At 35.1% G+C, this 25,898-nt stretch overlaps 3 protein-coding genes across 5 annotated transcripts in view; all 3 read left to right on the top strand.

Moving 5' to 3' along the window:
* LOC101882393 (uncharacterized) overlaps window positions 1-25,898 on the top strand; it is a 768,785-nt gene that overhangs the window by 489,795 nt on the left and 253,092 nt on the right. The gene's annotated exons all lie outside the window — the stretch shown is intronic.
* Window positions 1-25,898, top strand: part of utp15 (UTP15 small subunit processome component) — a 355,707-nt gene that overhangs the window by 246,148 nt on the left and 83,661 nt on the right. The window lies entirely within an intron of this gene.
* cd9a (CD9 molecule a) overlaps window positions 3,015-25,898 on the top strand; it is a 297,612-nt gene continuing 274,728 nt past the window's right edge. Inside the window, exons 1-8 of one of the 3 annotated variants that reach the window (XM_087291598.1) lie at window positions 3,015-3,426; window positions 14,729-14,831; window positions 14,903-15,000; window positions 17,047-17,121; window positions 18,353-18,454; window positions 19,505-19,594; window positions 20,988-21,071; window positions 23,883-24,365. In XM_087291598.1, the coding sequence (XP_087147724.1) occupies window positions 3,358-3,426; window positions 14,729-14,831; window positions 14,903-15,000; window positions 17,047-17,121; window positions 18,353-18,454; window positions 19,505-19,594; window positions 20,988-21,071; window positions 23,883-23,948 (687 nt within the window). In that variant the 5' untranslated portion in view covers window positions 3,015-3,357 and the 3' untranslated portion in view covers window positions 23,949-24,365. 3 annotated transcript variants of the gene reach the window in all.

The raw sequence follows: 25,898 nt of genomic DNA, 5'->3' as shown, positions 1-25,898 counted from the left end.
TGCATGGAAAGAGATATTCAGTGCGTGTTCATGTGAACTCTATGCATTCGTATACTAAGCTCACAATAGAGCTATTGAATGCTTGATTCTGATTGGCCCATGAACATTTCATGCTGTGCAGTTATTTTCTTATAAACACACAGCTGAAGTAGTTTCTGGCAGGATGAGATTTTTTTAAATATTTGAATTGTGTATTTTATACTTTTATACAAAAGTCTTGTTGTAATTAACTTGACTTCTAGTTGATCATTTGGAAAAGTGTCAGAAGGTCGATTTTTTTTAGATGAATCATCTGTTGAGCTGCATCCCAATCATCACAAATACTGCAGAAGACCTATTGGAACCCACATGGAACCAAGATTCTCAGATTCAGTCAAGTTCGTTGAAGGAAAAATCATTGTTTGGGGTTACAGTCAGTATGGGGGCGTGTGAGATCTGCAAGATGGCACCATCAACAGACTGAGGTGTCAAGACATTTGTGCTGCCCATTACATTTAAAACCACAGGAGAGGGCAAATTCTTCTGCAGCTCTGCGCTCCTTCTCATACTTCAGCCTCAACATCAAAGCTCCTGAAAGCAAAGAAGGTCAAGGTGCTCCAGGATTGGCCAGCCCAGTCACCAGACATAAACATTATTGAGCATGTCTGGGGTAAGATAAGGGAAGAGGCATTGAAGATGAATCCAAAGAATCTTAATGAACTCTGAGAGTCCTGCAGGAACGCTTTCTTTGCCGTTCCAGATGACTTTATTAATCAGTTATTTGAGTCATTGCAGAGATGTACAGTATGTATGCAGTCCTCCAAGCTCATGGGAGTCAGACACAATATTAATTCTGTTTCCACTGCACCATGACTTTTAGTGGATTGAACATAAATCAATTAAGTTGTCCCAAAAACACCTCAAGAATTGTGTTGTTTCAGCTCATTTTAGTCTCATTCGAGTTGTTTGAACAAACAGCAAACATCGTTTTTTTTAGAGTGTACAGAATTTAAAAGATATTAACATTTTACTCAAACACTAGTGAATTCAGTCCATCCAGAGAGACTGAGGATTATCAATGCACATGAAAAAATACTAGGGTTTTTCAACCATACTACAGTAAAAGATGAGTAAAAATAGAATAATCAATGGATACAGGGTGCATTATCCCACATAAAAAAATGCTGTTGTAATTTATAGTAAATACTAAAGTGTATTATACTGTATATTTAGTGTTTACAACATATTAATGATAATACAGTATACTGTAGTATTAATCAGTGAACTGAATAACTAATAAATACTGTATTGTAGTATAATATGCCCCATAGTTGTAGAAAACTATAGTATTGAGTCATTTATTTTACTATAATTGTTGTGATATCATAGCAACTGTAGATTAACCACTGTAGCATTTTATCAAGTGGGAAGTGGTCTTGTGCTGTGCTGATGATACACAGGGCAACTTTCTGCCATGTTGCCGGGTAATTTTGCAGAGCGATGTTGCTTGGCTACTTTTCTTAGTTAAAGAATAGGCAACAATATTATATCTGTAACCCATAACTAGGCCCACACGGAATCTGCACGCGCAGAAATCTGCAGATTTCCACAGATCTTTAACCCATGATTGAGTCTATTTATTTACCTGTGTAAATAAATTTATATTTATTAAATTATATAAATTTTATTAAATTTAAATGAAAATAAATATATTTATTTATATTTAATCAGTTTTTAAATTAATTTCAGCAATATTATTGACTAATATGAAAGTGTTCATTTGATTTATTTACAGCACAGTTTGTAAAGTAATATGTTCTTTTAATAGATATATCATATGATTGGCTTGCTTTGTATACCCAATAAGTGGATCTAACTGGATTTGCATTGTAATCATTAAATAAAAGTTTAAATGCTATTATTTTCTATTTTATATATTAAGCTTTTAGTTACAATACTCCCAAAATAATTCTGCATAAATCTGCAGATTTTTTTTTACAAAATTCTCAGCAGAAATAGTCCTCAGATTCTGTCTGGCCCCACCCATAACCCATAATTTGTGTGTCTCACCTGGTTGCCAATTTATGGTATCATTTCCCCAAGTTGCCCTGTGTAGGAGATTAACTGTTAATCTTTAGAATTAAACTGAAAATGTATCATAAAAAGATAATAACCCCCTTATAGATCCTATTATACATCAAGCTGAGCTGAGTGAATATGATGACAAAATATACTTATTTCATAGTTAAAAAAAAAAAAAAGATTAGGATAAGGTATATGTAATAGTTGCTGGACACTTGTGTCCTATCTGTCATGAAAAAATACTAATAATAATTAATGGTAAATTACAGTAAATAGTGTTTTTGAAACATGGGGACACGGTGGCTCAGTGGTTAGCCTCACAGCAAGAAGGTCTCTGGTTTGAGCCCCGGCTGGATCAGTTGGCATTTCATTTGAACTGGCTGTGTATGACTGTGAATGAGTGGGTATGGATGTTTTCCGGCACTGGGTTGCAGCTTGAAGGGCATCCGCTGTGTAAAGCTTATGTTGAATAAGTTGGCGGTTCATTCCACTGCGGCGAACGCCTGATTAATAAAGGGACTAAGCCGAAGGAAAATAAATAAATGAACATACTAAAGTAAATCGTATTACATGGTATAAAGTATTTACAACCTATGTTAATAAATGCTACAGCATACTGTATAGTGACTATAGTGAACTGATAAACTGCACTAAATACTGTAATATACCGTAGTGTATAGCAACTCTCTAGTGTAGTTCAAGAACAGTAATATAAAATGACAACAGTATTTTATTTCATTTGGGTGATATATATAATTTTAAAAACGCATGAGACCACTGTAATCGGTGCAAGAAACCTTTTAATAATGCAAATAAAAGTTGACATGTAAACAATATTTGTATACAATACACAAAATATCAATTACATACATGTCAATGAAAAAAACGTGCAAAGAGAGAGTAAGAAGAACAGTGCAAGAAACCTCAGGGCTTTGCTCTGACTGAGTGACGTCATTCCATCATGACGTAATTCCCAGCGAATAAAGACCGAGGGGCTTTTACCCTTAAAATAAACGAATAGGACAAAAATCCTCGAAAGAGTGAGTCTATTTGCAATTGATTTCGTTGTCTAACCCTTCAAAACAGTTACAGGTGCAGATACTGTCGCAGCTTTGATTTCGCCAATTGCAAAGTTGATGTTTGACAGCAGGACTGAGGCAGTGTGAGTTTGTCTCGGTCGTGAGTTTCCCGTGAGACACACACACACACCGCCGCCTGCGAGACACCGGACGGATCGCTCCCGTGATCTTTACTCTGTCATTCAGCACCGTGTGTGGCGGAGCACAGACTGCTGAGATGGCGGCGCTGACCGGAGGAGAGATGTGCGTCAAATACCTGATGTTCGTCTTCAATTTCATCTTCTGGGTAAGCCCGTGTGTGTTCTGTGTCTGGTGTGTGTGTGTGTGTGTGTGTGTGTGCAGGGGTTTACTCGCGCTCGGGACGCTGTTTTATATCACTCGCGCTTTTCTCCAGGGGTTTGATTCATTGATAAATAAATGCGTGTGCATGGCGTCCTGTTTGGAAATTGTTAATTGGTTTATTTTGCAATTAATTACGCGGGAACGTCTGTGTGAAGCCATGCAACCGAATTACATCCATTTAGCTGACCTAATTTGAAGGATTTCAGAACCCTTAAAACACCGTGTGTGTTTCTGTGAGAGACGGTTGATGTGTCTTCTGTGTGTATTTTCGGGACAAGCACTGCATTTTGATAGTGTTTTCTGTGACTGCTCTCTGTTCGTGTTTGTTTGCCTCAGCTGTTCTCTCCGACGGCTGGACAGACGCGTTCTTTATGGTGTCCGCTTCCTGAATTAATCATTTGAACCGACTCTCTTAAATGATTCGTTTGAACCGATTCGTCGTTTCTGTTCGAATCAAGTAGGAATAGTAATTGAGGTAAAGAGAGTTGGTTTTACATTCGTTCATATTTGAACAGACAACTTCTAACACGGTCCCTATATTGGTTACTACACTACTTTGGATATTCAGTTTGAAATCGCATGCTAATATGACTTCAAATCAACATTAGCACTATACTTGACTGTGAACATTGTTGTAGGCCTACTTTGATAGTTGCTGATTGATAATATTTTCCCTGTTTACTATTTGTGAAGAATATTATGTAATGTGCATAATAACAGATGTTTTTGTTGTGTGCAACAGTTGGGTTCATTTATTCTTTTTCCTTCGGCTTAGTCCCTTTATTAATCAGGGATCGCCACAGCGGAATGAACCGCCAACTTATTCAGTATATGTTTTACACAGTGTATGCCATTCTAGTTGCAACCTAGAACAGGGAAACATCCATACACGCTACAGACATAGTCTACGGCCAAATAAGCTTATTCAATTCACTTATAGCGCATGTGTTTGGACTGTGGAGCAAACTACTCCACACAGAAACGCCAACTGACCTAGCTGGGACTGAAACCAGTGACCTTCTTGCTTTGAGGAGACAGTAGTAACCACTAAGCCACCATGTCATCGCAATAGTCGAGTTCTGTATGTTAAAACCTTATATTCTCTCATGATTTTTAGCAATAACCTATACCATTTAAAATCCAGACCTATTTTATTGGTGATATTTTGTTGAAGCCACATTATTTCAACTCGTTTCCGAATAACAGCTTGCATAGTGATTTGTGTGTTTGTGTCGTGTATGTTTTGGCTGTTTCATGCCAGATTTATTTTCTCCAGAAAACTCCAGCATATGCGTGATCAGAGAGAATGGAGTGTTTTTGTAGTGTCATCTCGAATACTATTTAGTTGCACCAGGGGGAAAATGGCTGCTAAATGTGGCATTTACCCACAGTCTGGAGCTCTGCAAACAGATCAATGTTTTGATCTTTCCATAGTCTTTACACAGCATGTGAGAGACCGCCTGTGAATAGTTTATTTTTTGTTGTCTTTCCATATTAATCCAGGGGGAAATATCACCCTAAAAAGGGATAGTCTGTTCTCAAACGAGAATTTGCTGGTCATCTAATGATGGTTTTATTCCCATTTATACTTTTATTCCCATTCATCTATTTTATTTGTATTTTATTTATTTATTTATTTTTTGCTGAAATTATTGTTCTTGGTGATTCATAAAATGCAAGTCAACGTCTACCAGCACTTTGCAGACATCCCAAGTTGGAAAAAGTTATTTCCGGGGGATACAGAGTTGATTTGCGGGAGGTAGCGGATAAGTGGGTGCTCGAAGAGGGGGGGTGTGGTTGAGTAGTGAGCGACGTATCTGTGAAGCAACTGTACTTGAAGAGCGGTGGGGGTGAGCTGCGCGCGACGTACCTGAAGAGCTAGTAGGGATGCAGTGGAGAGAGGGGTGTGCAACATATTTAAGGACCGGGCAGAAGACGCGCGATTTCCGGGAGATTATCATTCATTTGCGGGCACCCGGGAGTGTCTATGCATTTCAGGGATACTCCCGCAACTTCCGTGAGACTTGGGATGTCTGACTTTGAGTCAAAAAACTATTATTGTATTATTTACAGCTTTGACAACTGGTCCTGAGTGTATTTACAACAGTTTGGACCCGAGTGTTATAAGTAATGTTATTTTTTTTTTGCACAGATCACTGTGCATCCTAAAGGCAAAGACACAAAAAACAGACAGTCGGCTCATTAGGCAGCATTGGGATGCTAGTGATGCACTGAATTTTTGGCCACTGAAAATTATATTTAGATGTTGGATGAAAGAGAAAACAAGCTGAAAATACGAACCCAAAAAAGTTATGCTTTTGTAACGGAGGCCAGCTAGCAAGTGTTGTCTAGGTAAAAACCTAATTTCTCTGACCTCTAAAGGTGCTCTAACGATAAACGGTAGAGGCCATGGTCTTTAGCCTTCTTGATGGAGTAACTGACTCCCATGCGGAAGGGCGCCAGTTCGTTCCCAGCTTGGAGCGGGTTGGGTGGTGTAGGACCGGCAGGGTTGTATTGGTGCCGTGACCCGAAAGAGAGTGAGGTTTAGGGGGTAAGTGTAACGAAGGCCAGCTAGTAAGTGCTGTGCAGGTAAACCTCACTTCTCTGACCTCTCGATACCAGCTTGGAGCGGGTTAGGTGGTGTAGGACCGGCGGGGTTACACTTTCCCTCCAGCTGTAGTCACTGCACATTGTGAAGTGGCTTTTACACCAGATGCAGAAAGAAAAGGCCTCTTTTGGTTACTTATCCCTCAGGTTTTTCCAAACCTTTTAACAAAAACTGTCCTCTTTTCCCATGGCTGTTGCAATTTCTAGTCAAGAATTATTGATCATCTAGGTTATCCCTATGATCACGGATCATAAAGGTGTCTGTACAGTCGTTCTGTTTCAGACAAAAAATCTCTTCAAAGTGTTTCATATTGAGCTCAAATCAGTTGCACTGGTTGCTCAAGTCTAAAAAAAAATTATGCGTGCCGCCGGGCAAAATCATGTCGCGCACACTCAAAGTGAACCTTAGCAAACTCAATGACGTCACATTCGCCACACACACTCAAGCGAACTTGCGGAAGTATTGAGTGTAAACCAGGCTTTAGCTGTCTTATGTATGTCCCACCCCCCTCCCCCTAATTTTTATGTCTTTTAACTTTTATGAATCACCAAAAACCACAAATTTATCTAAAATTCTCTGTTAATGTTCTATGGACCACGTCTTCTCGCGTAAGTAAATAAACAAAAAAAAATTCCACTTGTTGTTGAACTATCCCTTTAAACAAAAGACTGCTTGTGAGTTTTTAAACCAGTTCACTGAAGTGAATTGACTCACTAAATGAATCTTTAATTCTTGAGTGCAGTGGACGCAACCCAGAGCCGTATGGTGTGAGTGTGTGTGTGTGTGTGTGTGTGTGTGTGTGTGTGTGTGTGTGTGTGTCTAGCGCTGAGGGTTTATGTGAGCACGCGCCCTAGATTGTCTTTAATCTGCAGCTCTATTTATAGAGAATGATAATCTCATGGTCAAACTCACTGCAAACTGCATGTGTTGTGGGTGTTTATGAGAGAATCAATGCAATTTATGACTTTGTATTTTGTATGTGTGTTGAATTTAGTCTCATTAAATTGTGCATTGTTACAAAGTATAAGAGAAAAGAGAGAGGGGCTGCAGGTATATTGAACTGTTGCTGTAATAAACATTCACAAACTCTGAATACAATAATATAACTATTTACACTCTCCACAGCCTCTTAGCTAGAGAATTAACACATTTATTTAGTGTCCAGAGGTTTAAACATGTCTTGCTATGACTAGAAGGAAAATAATTATGACAAAGCTGTATTTACATTTGACACTGTAAATAAACTCTTCACTGTGATTACATTGGGGAAAACTTTTAAATCCAAAGTTTGTAGTGCATGAAGGCAACTGATATTGTTAAGAATTTCATTATAATTAGTGAAACACCAACCATCAAATTCTCATTACTATAATGTGAAAAGGTCTTGTTTTAATTACAGCCAAGTACTGTAAATCATGTCATATGTATTCTATCATATGAATTGCATAATGGTAATGTATAATTAGTGTATAATTTAAGTATTTTTTTACATTATTATTTATATTAATGTAAATATGTATACACCATAGTTGTTTGTTTATTGGTGAAGTATTATTAATGAATTATTATTAATTATTAATGTTTTTTATAAAAAACTAAAAAAAATTTATAATATCATTTATACAACATTTCATATAAAAAGTCATGACAAATTATCAAAACTATTACTCCATGTGTGGTACAGTAATGGAAACTATATTTTTTATGATGACAACTGAAACTAAATATTGAAATACCCACCACCAAATTCTCATTACTATAATGTGAAAAGGTTTTAATAACAGCAAAGAAATTAAATCATGTAATATATATTTTATCATATGAATTATATAATGTATACGGTAATGTTATATAATTAATGTATAATTGGTGTTCAATATATTTTCACATTAATGCGGGAAATCATTATTATTTAAAATATTTATACACCATTGTAGTTGTGTTTATTGGTGCATTATTATTAATTATTATTAGTGAATTATTCATAATTATTAATATCTTAATTAATACAATTAAAATATTATATATATTGTAATATAAAAAATATATATAAAATTTCAAATATAAATAAATAAAATAAATAAAAATATAACGTTTTTATTATAGAATTTTATTTAACATTTCATAGCAAAATATAAAAACCATTATGATATCTGTGTGTGGTACTGTAATGGGAACTTTAGTAATCAAGGTCAAGGTAAAGTTTATTGTCTCCCGGAGGAGAAATTAGTTTTTTCTGCTGTACATAGACACCAACAAGACAACATCTAACGTACATACACATTAAAAATTGAATCCTAATATACCTCCTAATATAAATACGATTCCAAAAAATCAATAATTAAAAAAATTATATACAAATAAAATATAATGTGCCCCCACTGCCGTCTGTTATGCCAACCAATCCAGTTATCTTAATCTTCATCCTACCCTACTTGCTCATTAATCAATTTAATTGAAATTGTGAAATTGAAATGATGCGCTTTATTAATAAAAAACACTAATGTATATCATTTTAAGTTACAAATATACCATAGAATGTGATTTGTGTTCATTTCTATTTAATCAAAAAGAAAAACTTTAACACCGAAAAGATAAGACGCATTAAAAAGTATCAATTAAAAAAATATTTTTTTTGAGTAAGAGAACTGAGAGGTAAATGTAAATATCTTACCTATTTAAACTATTTAAAGAAATCATATTTTTAATATCTATTTTAATAGGCGACGCAGTGGGTAGCGATGTCGCCTCACGGCAAGAAGGTCGCTGGTTCGAGCCTCGGTTGGGTCAGTTGGCATTTCTGTGTGGAGTCTGCATGTTCTCCCTGTGCTGGTGTGGTGAATTGGGTAAGCTAAATTGTCTGTAGTGTATGTGTGTGAATTAGAGTGTATGGGTATTTCCCAGTTATGAGTTACAGCTGGAAGGGTATCCGCAAGTTGGCGGTTCATTCCACTGTGGTGACCCCTGATAAATAAGGTAATAAGCCGAAAAGAAAATGAACTAATAAATTTGTGCTCATTCATTCATTCAAATTTCCTTCGGGTTAGTCCCTTGTTTATCAGGGGTGCCACAGCGGAATGAACCGCCAACTATTCTGGCATATGTTTTACACAGTGGATGCCCTCCCAGCTGCAACCCAGTACTGTGAAACACCCATACACCCTCGCATTCACACACTCACTCATACACTACGACCAATTTAGTTTATTTTGGACTGCAGGGGAAACCAGAGCACCTGGAGGAAACCCACGACAACATGCAAACTGGTCCACCCGGTACTCGGAACCCGCAACCTTCTTGCTGTGAGGTGACAATACTAACCACTGGGCCACTGTGCTACCCCGATTTTTGAATATATTAAATCATATATCTGTGTGTGTACATATATATATATATATATATATATATATATATATATATATATATATATATATATATATATATATATATATATATTACACAAACTCAGACACAGATTTATATATATTTATTTTTATTGTTAACTCTAAGGTAAATGTGGTAAATTGTCATTAAATATTGCAGTAAAAAATAGCCTTTTTGCATGACAAATTTGCAGTTCATTTGTTTTTTTACATTAAATATATCCTCACATGCACACACTCACACACACACACCACCTACAACCTGTAAACTCCTCCCATTGTCAACTTTTAGTTTCAGTTTCTCCTCACAAAAGGAGTCAAGTCCAAAAAACAAACAGCACGTCTGTACAATCTCCTGTTTTAATTTTAGCTTGTGCTGGTAAACAACTAGACACAGTCAACACACTTCCTCAAAGTGACTTGAAAAGCAGCAAAATGGGTGTTGAGGGGTGTCCAAAATGCATAAAATACTCCATGTTTCTCCTGAACTCAGTCTTCTGGGTAAGTGCTCACTCTTACTACCATATTTGTGTTTTTGAGAGTGAATGCAGTCAGCAATATTAAAGTGTGTTTGTATTGTGATTTTTATTTTCAATGTGCAGTTGTGTGCGTGTGTGTGGATCGGGGTGAGAGGGTAAAGTGCACTTGTTGTCAGGGTGTTTGTTTAGCTAAGCATTGGCATGGAGAGCACATTGTGGACTTTGAGTTTTTAATCAAACAAAAGATCTGGGTCAAAGAGAATCAATCAAAGAGCAGGACGCGAATCCTCTTAAACATGGAGCTGAGTGCGCAGGACGTGACTGGAAAGAAGAATCAGTCACATGTTGTCATGTGGAGCGTAGCATTAGCATGTCTGATAGTTCACTTCAAGCAGATTTAAATCAAGGCAAGACTTATTTCTTATAAGCCTGTCATTTTTGGGCTTTTAATAAAGTGCTTTAATGTAAAGAAAACATCCAAACGGGTTTCTTTTTGATCACTTTTATCTAATTTAGATCAATTTCTGTGTCTATAGATTTCAACCTTATGGTTTTAATGTCATCTGTATTCGGAAGTATTTTTGTTTTTACATAATATACATATATGATCATTAATATAATTTTATTTTAAAGGGCACCTATGCTAAAAAATCATGTTTTGTAAGCTGATTAGACAGAATTGTGGGGATGTATAGTGTGTCCACAGTCTTATTGGAGTGATATAAACACAATAAGTCTCATTTTAATGACATTAAAATAGGATCCAAATCCTTCTGATTTTAATGCCCACTGCAACTTGACCGTCTTTATCACCACAGCCGCATGTCAGTACAATTGAGTAAGATTGCTTCAATCCCGGTTTGTGAACATTAAATCAGGTGTGGATACAGCAGTGGATATTAACAAGTATCCTGTCATTTGCAGTGCAAAACTCTGCATGTGTGTCTGTGTGTGTGCGTGATCTTTGTAACGACATTTTGTGTGACCCATCGAAAGGCTTCAATTAACTCCACAACAAATACATCAAATAATCATTGGGAAAGTTCTAACTGTAGTATTTCTCACACACGTTACATGAGATCTGCTTCCTTCATGTCTGTCACTGTGCTGTTTATCTGACGCAGCTGGAGATTAAGGCACACTCTGACAGGCATGTGGGAACGGTGGGTGAGGAGAACCAGCATTAAAGGCACAGGCAGCAAAAACAGCTACAGTGTGTTCAAAGCAGAAAATTCCAATATTAGGTATAATCAATAATCTGATGGGTGTTTTGAGCTGAAACTTTACAGACACATTCTAGAGACACAAAATATTATATTATATCTTGAAAAAGGGGTAAAATAGGTGCCCTTTAAGATATTATTCTAGTATCATAGTATTTTCTGAATCATGGGATGATAAAAAAGATTCTTCTGTAGACACATTTGACTCTGAAATGTAAAACAAATACAGTATTTTAAACCTGAATTCAATGTTCAAATCTTTGTTTTAGAAATGTATTCAAATTAGCCTGTAGTTCATTAAATAATGCACAATTTGCACGTTTAGAAATCGCATATTAGAAAACTTGTAATAAAAAAAAGCTATTATTAATGTAATTGTAAGGCAGCACGGTGGCTCAGTGGTTACCACAGTCGCCTCACAGCAAGAAGGTCACTAGTTCGAATCCTAGCTGGGTCAGTGTGTGGAGTTTCTGTGTGTAGTCTGTCCGGGTGCTCCGCTTTCGCCCCCAGCCACATGCACTTTAGGTGAATTGGGGAAGATAAATTGGTTGTAGTTTATGTGTGTGTTTGTGTGTGTGAGAATGAGTTTGCATGGGTGTTTTCCAGTGCTGGGTTGCAGCTAGAAGGGCATCCGCTGCGTAAAACACATGCTGGATAAGTTGGCGGTTCATTCTGCTCTGGCACCCCTGATGTATAAAAGGAGTAAGCCAAGGGAGAATAAATATAATGATAAATAAATAATAAAAAATTTATAATAATCAACTAGCAAAGAACGATGATCAAAATTAGTTTTACTCTGTATCACCTGCAGTGTGTTAAATGCTGAAATATGATCAGTGTTCACGCAAAACCTCCTCATGATGCCCTTGAGCTCCCTAATCTGGCTTGACATTATTAATCTGCAGTCATTTTGGGTTAAACCCACAGATGTTAGGTCAGAGTTTCAGTATTTTAATGTAAAAAAAGAAGCAAGCATGAATTCCTCCACGTGACAGTGGTTAATTTATCTCTTAAAGAGACAGTTCACCCAAAAACAAAAGACCAGTCATGACTAACTCACCCTTCACCTGCTAAAAATTTTTTCAGTTTCTTTCTGCTGTTGAACACAAAAGAAGATATTTTGAAAAATGTTGGATGCTGGCAACCATTGTATAGTAATAGTGAGGAAGTGATTAAATGATGAGGTCATTTTAATATTTGGGAGAACTATCCCTTTAAATGAGATATATCCGAACTCAGTCCTGGAGGTCCAGTGTCCTGCAAAGATTAGTTCCAACCCTTATCAGACACACCTGGGCTAGCTAATCAAGCTTGCAGGTGTGTTGAGACAAGTTGGAGCTAAAATCTGCAGGACATCGGCCCTTCAGGACCGAGTTTGAACATCCCTGCTTTAAAAGAATATAATGGTGATAAATATGAATAAATGCTGTAGTTATCATTACGTGTCTAACAGATTGGCTGAACATTCTGTTGTGTGTGATTTTAATATCAGAACAGATATGATTGCTATAAAACTGCTGTTAGTATTGTTGTTGTTATAGCTTGTACTATTACGTAATCCATGCACCTGCAGTGTGCTGTTCATTTAGTTTTGTATCCTCCAAGGAATCATGCAAATTGGTCAACGTTTGGCTGGTTAACATTGGCAGGTCGTCCCTGCTGCTGTAAAAATAGCCATGTATTCTGGCAGAAATGGATTTTGTGTAGGCTAAATCTTAAATGTTTTGTTATGATACTGTATACGCTTTTTGTATGTAATGGTTTAAATAATTTTGTAGTAGTTATTATTTTATTTAATGTTTAATATTTTTTATTATTACATCATTGTTTACTAGAGTTGTTTAATTTATTATTATTATTATTATTATTATTATTATTATTATTATTATTATTAGTATTATATTTATTACAAAGTTATTTTTTGATAGCTACATGTTAATAATAATCTGGGGTTGCCACAGTGGAATGAACGCAGTGGATGCCCTTCCAGCCGCAACCCATCTCTGGAAAACATCCATACACACTCATTCACACACATACACTACGGACAGTTTAGCTCACCCAATTCACCTGTACAGCATATCTTTGGACTGTGGTATTATTATTATTATTATTATTATTATTATTATTATATTTATTACAAAGTTATTTTCATTTTTTAAATAAGATATTTCTTTTTTATTTTATATTGACCGTGTACTTTTTTATGCAATAATTAGCCACATTGAATTTAAATTTATTTTGTACTATTTTTCAATTTATGTTTTGATTTAATTTATTTGCTTTGGTAAGCTACGTATAAATCATTATTTTATTTTATTTTAAATTTTGATTTATTTTTGTAATATATTTATATTAATATTTTATATTTTCTTAATTAATTTTTTTTTTGCATCTGATACACTTATATAATGACTGCATAATCATGTCAAAATGGTAATTTCTTTATTAGTAAAAAGTATAAATATTTTTTAATTATTCAATTAAACTTTGTATATATTTTTGTTAAATATTTATTTATTGTATTTTATATTTCTTACATTTAAGTGTTTATTTATTTAAATTTTTGTATCTGATACACATTCAGTGCTCACCATAATTAAGTACACCCCATTTTAAAAATTACATTTTTTATCCATTTCTCAGTGTCATATATTTTGGTGGAGATTTATTAAACAGATATATTCATTAAAATCATATTTTATTCTCTGAACATCTTTATAAATAGAAAGATAATACATTTAATTTCATGCGAATTATTGCAAAAAAAAAAAAAATTACAAACTGCAAAATATCAACTAAATATTTTTTGTTGTTGTTTCTCCTGATTTTCGCTATTTTTTAAAATCGTATTTAATTTTTTCCTGAACATATAAATCTGAGCTATTCATTTTTAGACTGTCATCGTAAGTTATTTTGTTATATAAGCTCCAGACTTGGCTTCAGTACTGATTAATCTAATGTATGTGCACAAATTAATATTTAACGCATCCTATAGAAAATATGAATTTAAATGTGAGATTTGTGAGTTGTGTGCTTAAATATGCTAAACACTGCATAATCTGTCGTTCAGCATAATCATTTGTCAAATCTAAATTTCTGTGCTAGTAATTAAAAAACATGACATTTGTATAATTATTTTATTGTAAAACATTTTTATTTAATGCATTTATTTAAATGCTAATTTTTAAGAGACATATTACCTTTACACATATAATATCTTTTTAAGAATATACATTTTTTATTTATTTTCTAAATGTTTGCTTGTATAATGCACAACTAATGAAAGACTGCATGTTGATCAGCCAATCAGCATTGTCAGGATCTAATTTCCCCGTGGCAGTAATTATCCACAGTCGATTGGCTATAAAAAACTGGGCCAAAACTAAGTGGCCTTAGATGAATGAGCATGTTAAGGGAAGGCTTTTAGACCGATTTACTCCATATCTGCTCCTTTATCTGTTTTTATTTTAATGTCAACATATAATAACTTCGATTTGTGTTCATGTTAATGCATTGGTCAGATAAAGCGATTTGTGTGGTTTTGTTGCAGATCGCAGGCACGGCTGTCTTGGCTGTTGGACTGTGGCTGAGGTTTGATCCCAAGACCAAGAGTTTGTTCGAAGGGGAAAACTCTCCTTATGTCTTCTACACAGGTCAGCAGAGATGTGCTTTAATCAGATGTGATGTGACCGGCTGCCTTCACACTGAGTTGTTTGTGTTGCAGGAGTGTATATCCTCATTGCGGCCGGTGCGCTCATGATGGTGGTGGGATTTTTCGGATGTTGCGGAGCCATCCAGGAGTCCCCTTGCATGCTGGGATTGGTAATGCACATATCATGCAGCTTGTAATATCTGTATATACAGTTGAAGTCAGAATTATTTGCTCTCCTGAATTATTAGACCCCCTGTATATTTTTCACCAGTTTCTGTTTAATGAAAAGACATTAGAAACATATTTTAATCATAATAGTTTTAATAACTCATTACTAATAAGGAGTTATTTTATCTTTGCCATGATGACAGTACATAACATTTGACTAGATATTTTTCAAGATACTAGTATTCAGCTTAAAGTGACATTTAAAGGCTTAACTAGGTTAATAGAGTGGAGGAACCATGGCGTCACCTTGTAGGCTAATCGGCTGCAAGCATAAAACTGGTTCCCAAGATACAATACCTATAGAAATTCCCAATAGGCTTTTCGAAGATTGCAAATAATAAGCTCTGTGTTCAAACACTGTTCATTACACTTGCACTTTTTGCCCAACCGGATAATCCTCACATGAAAATACAACTTTAAGCACTTTTGTATCTTAAATGCAATCGCAAGAACTGAAAAGCTAGCATTAGGCTATAAACGGATTGCAGTGCCTTCAGGGTGCTCACCTGTGACGCCAGCATCGCCCTGCTACAGACAACTTTTCAAGCTTATTTTTAGAAATATGGTCCATGACAAAGAGTTAATCTCTCAGTTTATTATATTATGATCCCTGATATATATTGTACACAAATATATATGCAAAAACACATCTGTATATAGACCTACGTGCCTTTTGGATAGTTGTATGTATAAATGTGCATACATAGTATTATTATCGGACATATTTAAATGCATTTGAAGTCAGAATTATTAGCCCCCCTGAATAATCAGATCGCTTGTTTTTTTTCCCAATTTCTGTTTAACAGAGAAATTTTTTCAACACATTTCTAAACATAATAGTTTTAATAACTCATTTCAAATAACTGATTTATTTTATTTTTACCATGATGACAGTACATAATATTTGACTAGATATTTTTCAAGACACTTCTATACAGCTTAAAGTGACATTTAAAGTAGGCTTTATTAGGTTAACTAGGCAGGTTAGGGTAATTAGGCAAGTGTTTGTATAACAATGGTTTGTTCTGAAGACTATCAAGGAAAAGTATAGCTAAAAGGGGTTAATAATTTTGTCCTTAAAATGGTGTTTTAAAAATTAAAAACTGCTTTTATTCTCGCCGAAATAAAACAAATAAGACTTTCTCCAGAAGAAAAAATATTATAAGACACACTGTGAAAACTTTCGTACTCTGTTAAACATCATTTGGAAAATATTTAAAAAAGAAAAAAAATTCAGAGGGAGCTAATAATTCTGACTTCAACTGTAAGTGTATCGCTCGCATGCACACAGCCCACTTACCTTAGTAACAAACGACAGAAATGAAGCGTGAGGGACATGTCTACATGCCTGCAGTTCCATCATGGACACAGAACAACATTGAATTTTTTTTTTTACGAATTACAGCAAAAAGCACAGTCACATCTGCTAGAAATGTTAAGGTGGAGTGTAAATACTGCAGTAATGACAGAGTTAAATGTGTTCAGATGAAGAAAAAACTGCCGAAAAATCTATTGATCATATTATAAAGACAGTTAACATGTTTGTATTTTTACACATTTATTCACATGTTTGCATTACTGATAGCAGGAAAGAGACAGGCTAATAAAATCAAAGGGGGGCTAATAATTTTGCCTTCAACTGTATGTAAGTCATTGATTTTATTATGTGCATGTTTTACCTTATTTTATTTCATTTTTCATTATTATGGGAAAAGTCTTTTTTTGGACACTTTTTAAAAAAAAAATTGACACACAAACATGCTCCATACATACTTTGGTAAAATAAATTAGCCTTACATAAATTGTGTAACATGATTTGTTTATTTTTATATCAATTTAAATCTAAAATTTGTTTTAAGAGTCTTAGACGCAATTGCAGCTTTTCATTTCCTTGCTTAAACTTTAGAACATTTTACCATATTTCTTGCAGTTCAGAACAGACCTGAATGTTTTGTTATGAGGCGTCTGACCGGATGTTTTTCCCACAGTTCTTCTTCTTCCTCTTGGTCATATTCGCGGTCGAAGTGGCTGCTGGAATTTGGGGATTTTCCAACCAGACCAAGGTAATCAGGGCACCAACACCTGAACACACACACACACACGCATTGGTATTAGTGGTTTACAAGTACTCTTCAAATGAGTAATGTATTCACTACTGTAAAAACACTAATTATATGGCCTTACCCCTAAATTCAACCCTCACATGAAGCCACAACATTTTGAATGTGAAAAGACCCCATTAAGCATGATTTTAAGCATTTTGAACTGCTAGGACTTCAGGCATGTCCTCATAAACCACCTCAGTGTTGTAATATCCAGGTCAAACCCATGTCATTATACAAATTTATTGTCCTTACAAACCACAAAACCAGCGCACACACACACACACACACACACACACACACACACACACACACACACACACACACACACACAAATTAGTTTTTTGTGAATTGTGAAGACATTCCATAGGTTTCTATAGTTTTTATACCTAACAAACAATATTTTCTACCTTACAAACCGTATTTTCTATCAACCAACTCCAATGGTATCCCTAAACCCAACCATCATAGGAAATCTTGAATATGAAAAGTCCCCATTATGCATGATTCTTAAGCATGTCCTCATAAACCACCTCAATGTGGTAATACCTAATTTAAACCCATGTCATTATATAAATCTCTGTCCTTGCTAACCACATAAATCAGTACACACACACACACACACACACACACACACACACTTGTTTTTTGAGTTTTTGTGAATTATGGGGATGTTTCATACATTGTCATTGTTTTTGTCTCACAAATGTACTTTTTACCTTACAAGCTGTATTTTTATCACCCTACCCTAGGGGTGTCAATCTCAGATCCGGGAGAGAGTTTAGTTCCAACCCTGTTTCAACACATTTACCTGTAGGTTTCAAACAAGTCTGAAGGACTCAATTAGTTTGATCAGGTCAGGTGTGTTTAATTAAGGTTGGAACTAAACTGTGCAGAGCTCCAGCCCTCCAGGAACTGAGTTTGACACCTGTGCCCTACTCCAACGCTATCCCAAACCCAACCCTCACCACAAACCATGTTCATATTTATGCCTCATTCTGTATTATTTATTAGCCTTTTGCCATTTTTTTATTTTGCCTTTAGCCATCAGCAATGTCCTCATAAGTCACCTTCTTCTTGTAATTCCTGCCATACCCAAGTTATTATACAACTTAGTGTCCTGATATGTCACAAACACACACACACACATCTACAAAATGATTGCACCATGAACATCTCCATCTTTCCACAGGTTACTGAAGATATAACCACTTTCTACCGACAAACCTACGACACCTACCAACAAAGCAAACAAGAGGCTCTGAAAAAAACACTTCGGCTCTTCCAGCATGGGGTATGAGTTCATTTGTCCTTCGGCCCTGTTTACAGTTCATCTGGTATTAGGATGTGTTTTCGTCAGCCTGATCATAATACCAGTCATAAACTTATTATATTCATTCATTCATTTTCCTTTGGCTTAGTCCCTTATTTATCAGGGGTCGCCACAGTGGAATGAACCACCAGCTATTCCAGCATATACTTTACGCAGCGGATGCCCTTCCAGCCACAACCCAGTACTGGGAAACATACTCTCACATACACACACTCATACACTACGGCCAATTTCATTCATTCATTCATTCATTCATTCATTTTCTTTTCGGCTTAGACCCTTCATTAATCTGGGGTCGCCACAACGGAATGAACCGTCAACTTATCCAGCATATGTTTAACGCAGTGGATGCCCTTACAGTCACAACCCAGTACTGGAAAACACCCATACACTCTCACATTCACACACACACTCATACACTATGGCCAGTTTAGTTCATCCAATTCACCAATAGCGCATGTCTTTGGACTGTAGGGGAAACCAGAGCACCCCGGAGGAAACCCTTGGCAACACGGGGAGAACATGCAACCTCCACACAGAAATGCCAACTGATCCACCCGGGACTCGAACCAGCAACTTTTTTTGCAATGATGCGACAGTCCTAACCACTGAGCCACCGTGCCGCTACTTATTATATTATTTAAATAATATTATTTTATAAAAAATTATATTAGATATTTTGAAGCTGTTGAATAACTTTTAGAGAACTCCAGCTGCTAGTTCTTCCTCTGAAGCTCTTATATGGCACTGTAGCCGTCAGATGCTCTGAAAGCACATGCTGTTTGCTTCAGCTTTTGATGTCTTTATAATAGAAGGATATCCTTTAAGTGTCAGAACTGTAAACAAACATATATGGCTGAATCACTCTGAGCTGTGGTTCCTTTAAGTAGATTGTAAAATTGATCATGCGACTGATCTTAATATTACAGCCTGTTTCTGAACTGTAGCTAATATATATACAGTATGTTCCCTGTAAGCAATAGTGATTGTAGACTGTTCCTCATTTCTCAGCTGAATTGCTGCGGGCCATCAGGAAACATGCAGGAGAGTCTTGACGAGACCTGCCCCAAAAAAGAGGGACTCGATAACCTCATTATTAAGGTAATGGTGTTTACAGGTGAAATTTATTGAAATAAATGTTTTATTTTATTTTGATAAAATATATAGAAATAAGATATAATATAAATGAAGGGCTCTATTTTAATGATTTCTAGTTAGAAATTTGTTATTCATATTTCAGTACTTATTATCTATTTCACTTAGTTTATTTTTGTTCGTTTGTTATCAAAAGGGTTATGATAATGAAATAGCTATTTTTAATTGAAATAACACTGAAAACTGATATTTCTAAATTTAATTTTTGGTTATATTATAATGACCAAAAAAAACTTTAATAATAATTAAAAATATTTAATAATAATAAAAACGTATTATTATTATTATTATTATTATTATTTATTATTATTATTAATATATTATTATTATTATAGTTATTGTTTATTATTATTATTATTTTATCATTATTTTATTTATTATTATTATTATTATTGTTTTATTGTTATTAATGTTATTATTATTATTATTATTATTTTATTGTTATTAATGTTATTATTATTATGATTATTATAGTTATTATTTATTTATTAATATTATTATTATTATTATTTTATTGTTATTCATATTATTAATAGTATTATTATTATGATTATTATAGTTATTATTTATTTATTAATATTATTATTATTATTATTTTATTGTTATTTATATTATTAATAGTATTATTATTATTATTATTATTATTATTTTATTGTTATTAATGTTGTTATTATTATTATTGTTTTATTGTTATTAATGTTATTATTATTATTATTATTATTATTTCTTTATTGTTATTAATGTTATTATTATTATTAAGATTATTATAGTTATTATTTATTTATTAATATTATTATTATTATTTTATTGTTATTCATATTATTATTATTATTATTATTATTATTATTATTATTATTAATCGCAAAAGCACAACCAAAATGACCACACTCAGTCAGTGGCTGTCCAGCAGTGATTTTGAGTTGATTGAGCAGGACGGGACTGCTTGCAGGCAGCAGCAGGTTTGGTTCTGGACAGTTTTACACCAGATCAGATCAGATCAGCTCATCTTTAATGCACTAGAAGTGTTTGTAACCCGAGGCTCTACATTCAGCTCAACTTGAATGATTCAGTGAAACACACAGATTTCTCTCAGTAGAAGTCAAGTAAGAGTTCAATGCAGCGTAGTAAAAAGAAACTGAGAGGAGTTGATCTTTCTGTGCATTTAACAAGTGTAAGGAAATGTTGTATTTTAAAGGGCTGCGAAATAGATTTAACTGGGTTCAAGAAATCTAATACTAGATTAGTCATGAGAATCTGTTTTCCAGCAAATGGCATCAATTTTAATGTATTCAGAGAGCAGAGTGATATTAATAAACATGAAGTTGTTTTGTATTTTCAGAGCTGCCCTGATGCCATTGATGAAGTTTTTAACTCCAAACTTCACATTATTGGAGGAGTGGGAATCGCCACTGGAGTGATCATGGTACACTTTATTTATTTGATCAAATATTACAATTTGTTTTAAGATTTACTCAACAATTTGGTCGTTTTTATTATACACTACTGTTCAGAATTTTGGGGTCAACTAAATAATTGAATACTTTTACTTTTATTATTATCTAAAAATACAAATGGCTTATTTTGTTTGTATATACACTACCTGACAAAAGTCTTGTCGCCGATCCCAGTTGTAAAAGCAACAGATAATAACTTGACTTCTAGTTGATCATTTGGAAAAGTGTCAGAAGGTCGATTTTTCTGATGAATCATCTGTTGAGCTGCATCCCAATCATCACAAATACTGCAGAAGACCTATTGGAACCCACATGGACCCAAGATTCTCAGAGAAATCAGTCAAGTTTGGTGAAGGAAAAATCATGGTTTGGGGTTACATTTCAGTATGTGGGCGTGCAAGAGATCTGCAGAGTGGATGGCACCATCAACAGCCTGAGGTATCAAGACATTTTTGCTGCCTATGACATTACAAACCACAGGAGAGGGCAAATTCTTCAGCAGGATAGCGCTCCTTCTCATACTTCAGCCTCAACATCAAAGCTCCTGAAAGCAAAGAAGGTCAAGGTGCTCCAGGATTGGCCAGCCCAGTCACCATATATAAACATTATTGAGCATGTCTGGAGTAAGATGGAGGAGGCATTAAAAATGAATTTAAAGAATCTTGATGAAGATCTTGATCTTGACTGAGAGTCCTGCAAGAATGCTTTCTTTGCCATTCCAGATGACTTTAGCCCTTTTCACACATACATACCTTTCCGGAAAATTGCCGGCAATTTTCCGGAAAGCTTGTATGTGTGAACAGGTCCTTTTTGAAAATACCGGTAAATTCGTTCTGGCTATTTTCCGGAAGTTGTAACATTACCGGCAATTTGCCGGAATGCTGCGCTGTGTGAATGCAGAAGGAAGATTACCGTAATAAGCGCGTGCACGTCTAGAACGTGCTGACGTGAGACGTCTGCTTTAGCCAATCACAACAGTCAGACGCATTTACGTCTGCGCGGTTTGTGAGAATAAAAACCTTTGAATATTTTTCCAGACACATTTAGCTGCTAGAAGTTAGTCAGATCACGTTTATATGATCTTCTTAATGCCAACTGTGTAAATAATCATCGATGAGATGCTTATGATAAGCCGTTGTTTGTTTACCTTCAAGCTTTGCGTGTGCCTGTGAAACAGCCTATGAGCGCCTGCACACGCACATATTATGAACATCTCGACATGAGAAAGTGATCCTGCGAAAGTTGTTCACAATATTGATCATCCACAGAGTTTGTAATTTAGTCAAATGTTTACAAATACAAGCGCAGATGTTTAAAGCTCATTTGTGGTGAATGATGTCAGAATTTACCGGTATTTTGGAATGGATGTGTGAATGCTCTTTTCAGGAAAATTTCCGTAACGTCCTCGCCTGTGTGAACAGCGCTTTTTTGAATATACCGGTAAAGTCGTTCCGGAAATTTTCCAGATATTTACCGGTATATTATTAATCAAAAAAACTGATTTAATTAATCAGTTATGGGAGTCATTGCAGATATGTATGGATGCAGTCCTCCAAGCTAATGGGAGTCAGACACAATATGCACAACATACAGTTTCCACTGCAGCATGACTTTATATTCTACACTGGACATTATTTCTATTAAGTGATAAGACTTTTGTCTAAGCAAAGTCAGACCTTACTTTCCTAATTAAATCATTAATAATCAAGACATGATCATATATTATTGTGGTAGTATAAGTTTAATCTAGAGGCCTTTGCCTTTCATATAAGCCACTTCTGATACCAAATGGTCAACTAGAAGTTATTATTTGTTTTTGCTAAAACTCGGATAAGTGACAAGACTTTTTTACTTTTTAACATTTTAATAAATGTTTCTTAAGCAGCAAATAAGAATATTAGGCTAATTTCTAATACACTTAAGTAGGTTTTTTTTATAATAACAACATTTCACACGGTTGCTGTTTTTATTGTATATTTGAGCAACTAAATGCAATCTTGGTTTATATAAAGTTCTTTCCAAAAAGATCTTACCGACTCCAAATTTACTTCCTTTTTCACTTCCTCTGATGGTAAGTACTCACTCACGGACATCTACTCAGGGGAGAAGTTGCACCAAAGTGCCAATATTGTAATAGCAACCTGAATGATTTGGGGTTTGTATTGGAAGAGCAATATTGCAGGGCTGCAAAGTTAAAAGAAGATAATGTGGCCAGTTTTATATTAATTTCAAAGTGTTTTCAAGCCCTGTTGTATTCATTTTACACAGAAAATGCATCCATATATAACCTAAGACACATTTTATGCAGGTTCTCAATATAAACAGTGGGTACAGAAAGTACAGCACCCCATATTGACAAAAAAAAACACTGAATTGTTTACATTTGCAGATTTATTAAAAAAACAGAAATATCATATGGTCATACGTATTCAGAGCCTTTGCTCAGTATTTAGTAGAAGCACCCTTTCAATCTAATACAGCCTTGAATCTCTTTGGGAAAGATGTAACAAGTTTTTCACACCTGGATTAGGGGATCCTTTGCCATTTCTCCTTGCAGATCATCTCCAGTTTTGTCAGGTTGGATAGTAAACAGCCTTTTATAGGTCTCTCCAGAGATACTCAATTGGGTTTAAGTCAGGGCTTTGACTGGGCCATTCAAAAACAGTCATGGAGTTGTTGTGAAGCCACTGCTTTGTAATTCTAGCCGTGTGCTCTATTTGATCATAAAGCACTTTGAAAGCTTCATCTACTACATGCATGTCTGTGTCTGTTTCTGGCAGATCTTCGGCATGATCTTCAGCATGATGTTGTGTTGTGCCATTAGGAAGACCCGGGAGATCGTCTGAAGCATCTTTCGCTCACAGAATATTTGTGTTGCATGACGTCTGTGTCCCAAAAGCACTGTCTGAACACATCAGCTAAGAGTAGCAGCTGCACACGTCTGTTTCTCCATTAATTGGAATACACTCTGTCTCTTTAGTGCAGCTGTGCTTCTCTGGTCCACCCGTAATGACAACACCGGCTGGGTTTAGCGTCCCAAGCCCATTTCAAAAAAGGCCTTCAAGTCTGACTTTTTATATATTTTTTTATCGTTCACAGTCGATTTTAAAGAGGAACCATTGTTTGCTTTGTTGTACTCGCAGTATTTGCTTGATATGAATTGTTTCGAACTTTTATAATGTTTGATTTTTTTGTGTGTGAATAGAGTCGGATGATTTACCCACATTGGTGCACATGGCTCAAATAAAAGCCAACTTAATCAATCATTGTGTGCTGGCAGTTTTTTTATATATGTATTATTGTTTTAATTGAGATTCACTTACACACTCTCAGAAATAAAGGTACAGGAGCTGTCTCTGGGACAGTATCTTTTCAAAAGATATATATTTGTACCCAAAGAGTCCACCGTGGTTCCTCAAAGGTGCATATTAGAGCCCAAATGTACATGAAAAGTACCTTTGAAGTACCATTGTGGACCCCAGGGGTGAACTGGCCATCTGGCAATTCTGGCAAATGCCAGAAGGGCCGGACCATTTTTTAAATGTGGGCCTGTCAGCTATTTTTTTATAGATTTTTTATATGTATTGTTTTTACATGCAGACAGCTTTTATCTCTTGCAAGATGTGAGTATTATGATGATGATGATGATGATGGTGATAATAGTAAAAATAATAATAAATGTTAAGCATTGGCCCAATCGGCATGATCGGCTGGTTTCGGGATGGGCCGACCTAATTAGTGGTTACGCAGACTTAATCAAAATCTGGCAAAAATTTCAAACAAACTGTAAGTGCAACACATGCTAATGTCGGACCGTAAAAAAGGAAAGGCGGTGCAGAAAAGCTCAGAGAAAAAAAATGTCTCTAAAATAAGACGCTGCCAAATGCATAATATTAACTGAAATAGTCTCGAAAGGGGCGGCGCAGGGGTGCAAGAGGGTGGCTATTTCTGCTGCTTACGCATTTGCTGCATAAAACATATGCTGGATAAGTTGGCGATTCATTCCACTGTGGTGATCCCAGATTAATAAAGGTACTGAGCCGAAAAGAAAATCAATGAATGAATGAAATGATTGCATGTATAAATTTGTTATAAATGGGTTGTTTTTGTTCCAGTCACATACGTTAAATGTTTAAATATCTATTAAATATGGTTCTGCTTATATTATTTCACCATCTGTACACCAATCTAAGTAGTGAATGTGCGTGTCTGTGTATGGGGCTTTGTCGGTGTCATAATGTGGCTGGTGTGGCTACAGTGCCAGGGCTGATTTTTACTCCCAGTCCGCCTCTGGTGGACCCTTCAGGAACAAATATGTATCTTATGAAAGGGTACTGCCCCAGAGAAAGCTCCTGTACCTTTATTTCTGAGAGTTTAATGTTTAATAAAAACATTTTATTACTGGGTGTCCGCGGGGTCTTAAAAAGTATTAAATGTTGATAAGTCACTTTGTAGAAATTTAAGGCCTTTAAAAGCCTTAAATGCTATTTTTCTCAATGAATTAAATTTTATATTAGTATGCTAAATTTTGCCTGAATTTAATGAGTATTGGGATGCTGTGTAGTTTATGAAATCGATAAAAGGCTGCTAGATTTGATGTCAGATTTGACATTTGTTTACTATAGTAGCCAGGCAAACATATAACAGAATTTATAGGCAATTTATTTATTTTATTGGGTAAATATTATATTCACAAATGTAAATTTTCTTCATCATTACCTAAATTGCAGAATTTTCTTTGTGAACTAAATTGTTTAATTACTACTTTACAAAATGTTTACAGTAGAAAAAAATTT

The sequence above is a fragment of the Danio rerio genome, chromosome 18 (assembly GCF_052040795.2).
Source record: "Danio rerio strain M-AB ecotype USA chromosome 18, GRCz13ab, whole genome shotgun sequence".
Taxonomy (NCBI): Eukaryota; Metazoa; Chordata; class Actinopteri; order Cypriniformes; family Danionidae; genus Danio; species Danio rerio.
The sequence above is the reverse complement of the archived record's forward strand: the minus strand, read 5'-3'. Positions and strand labels throughout refer to the sequence as shown.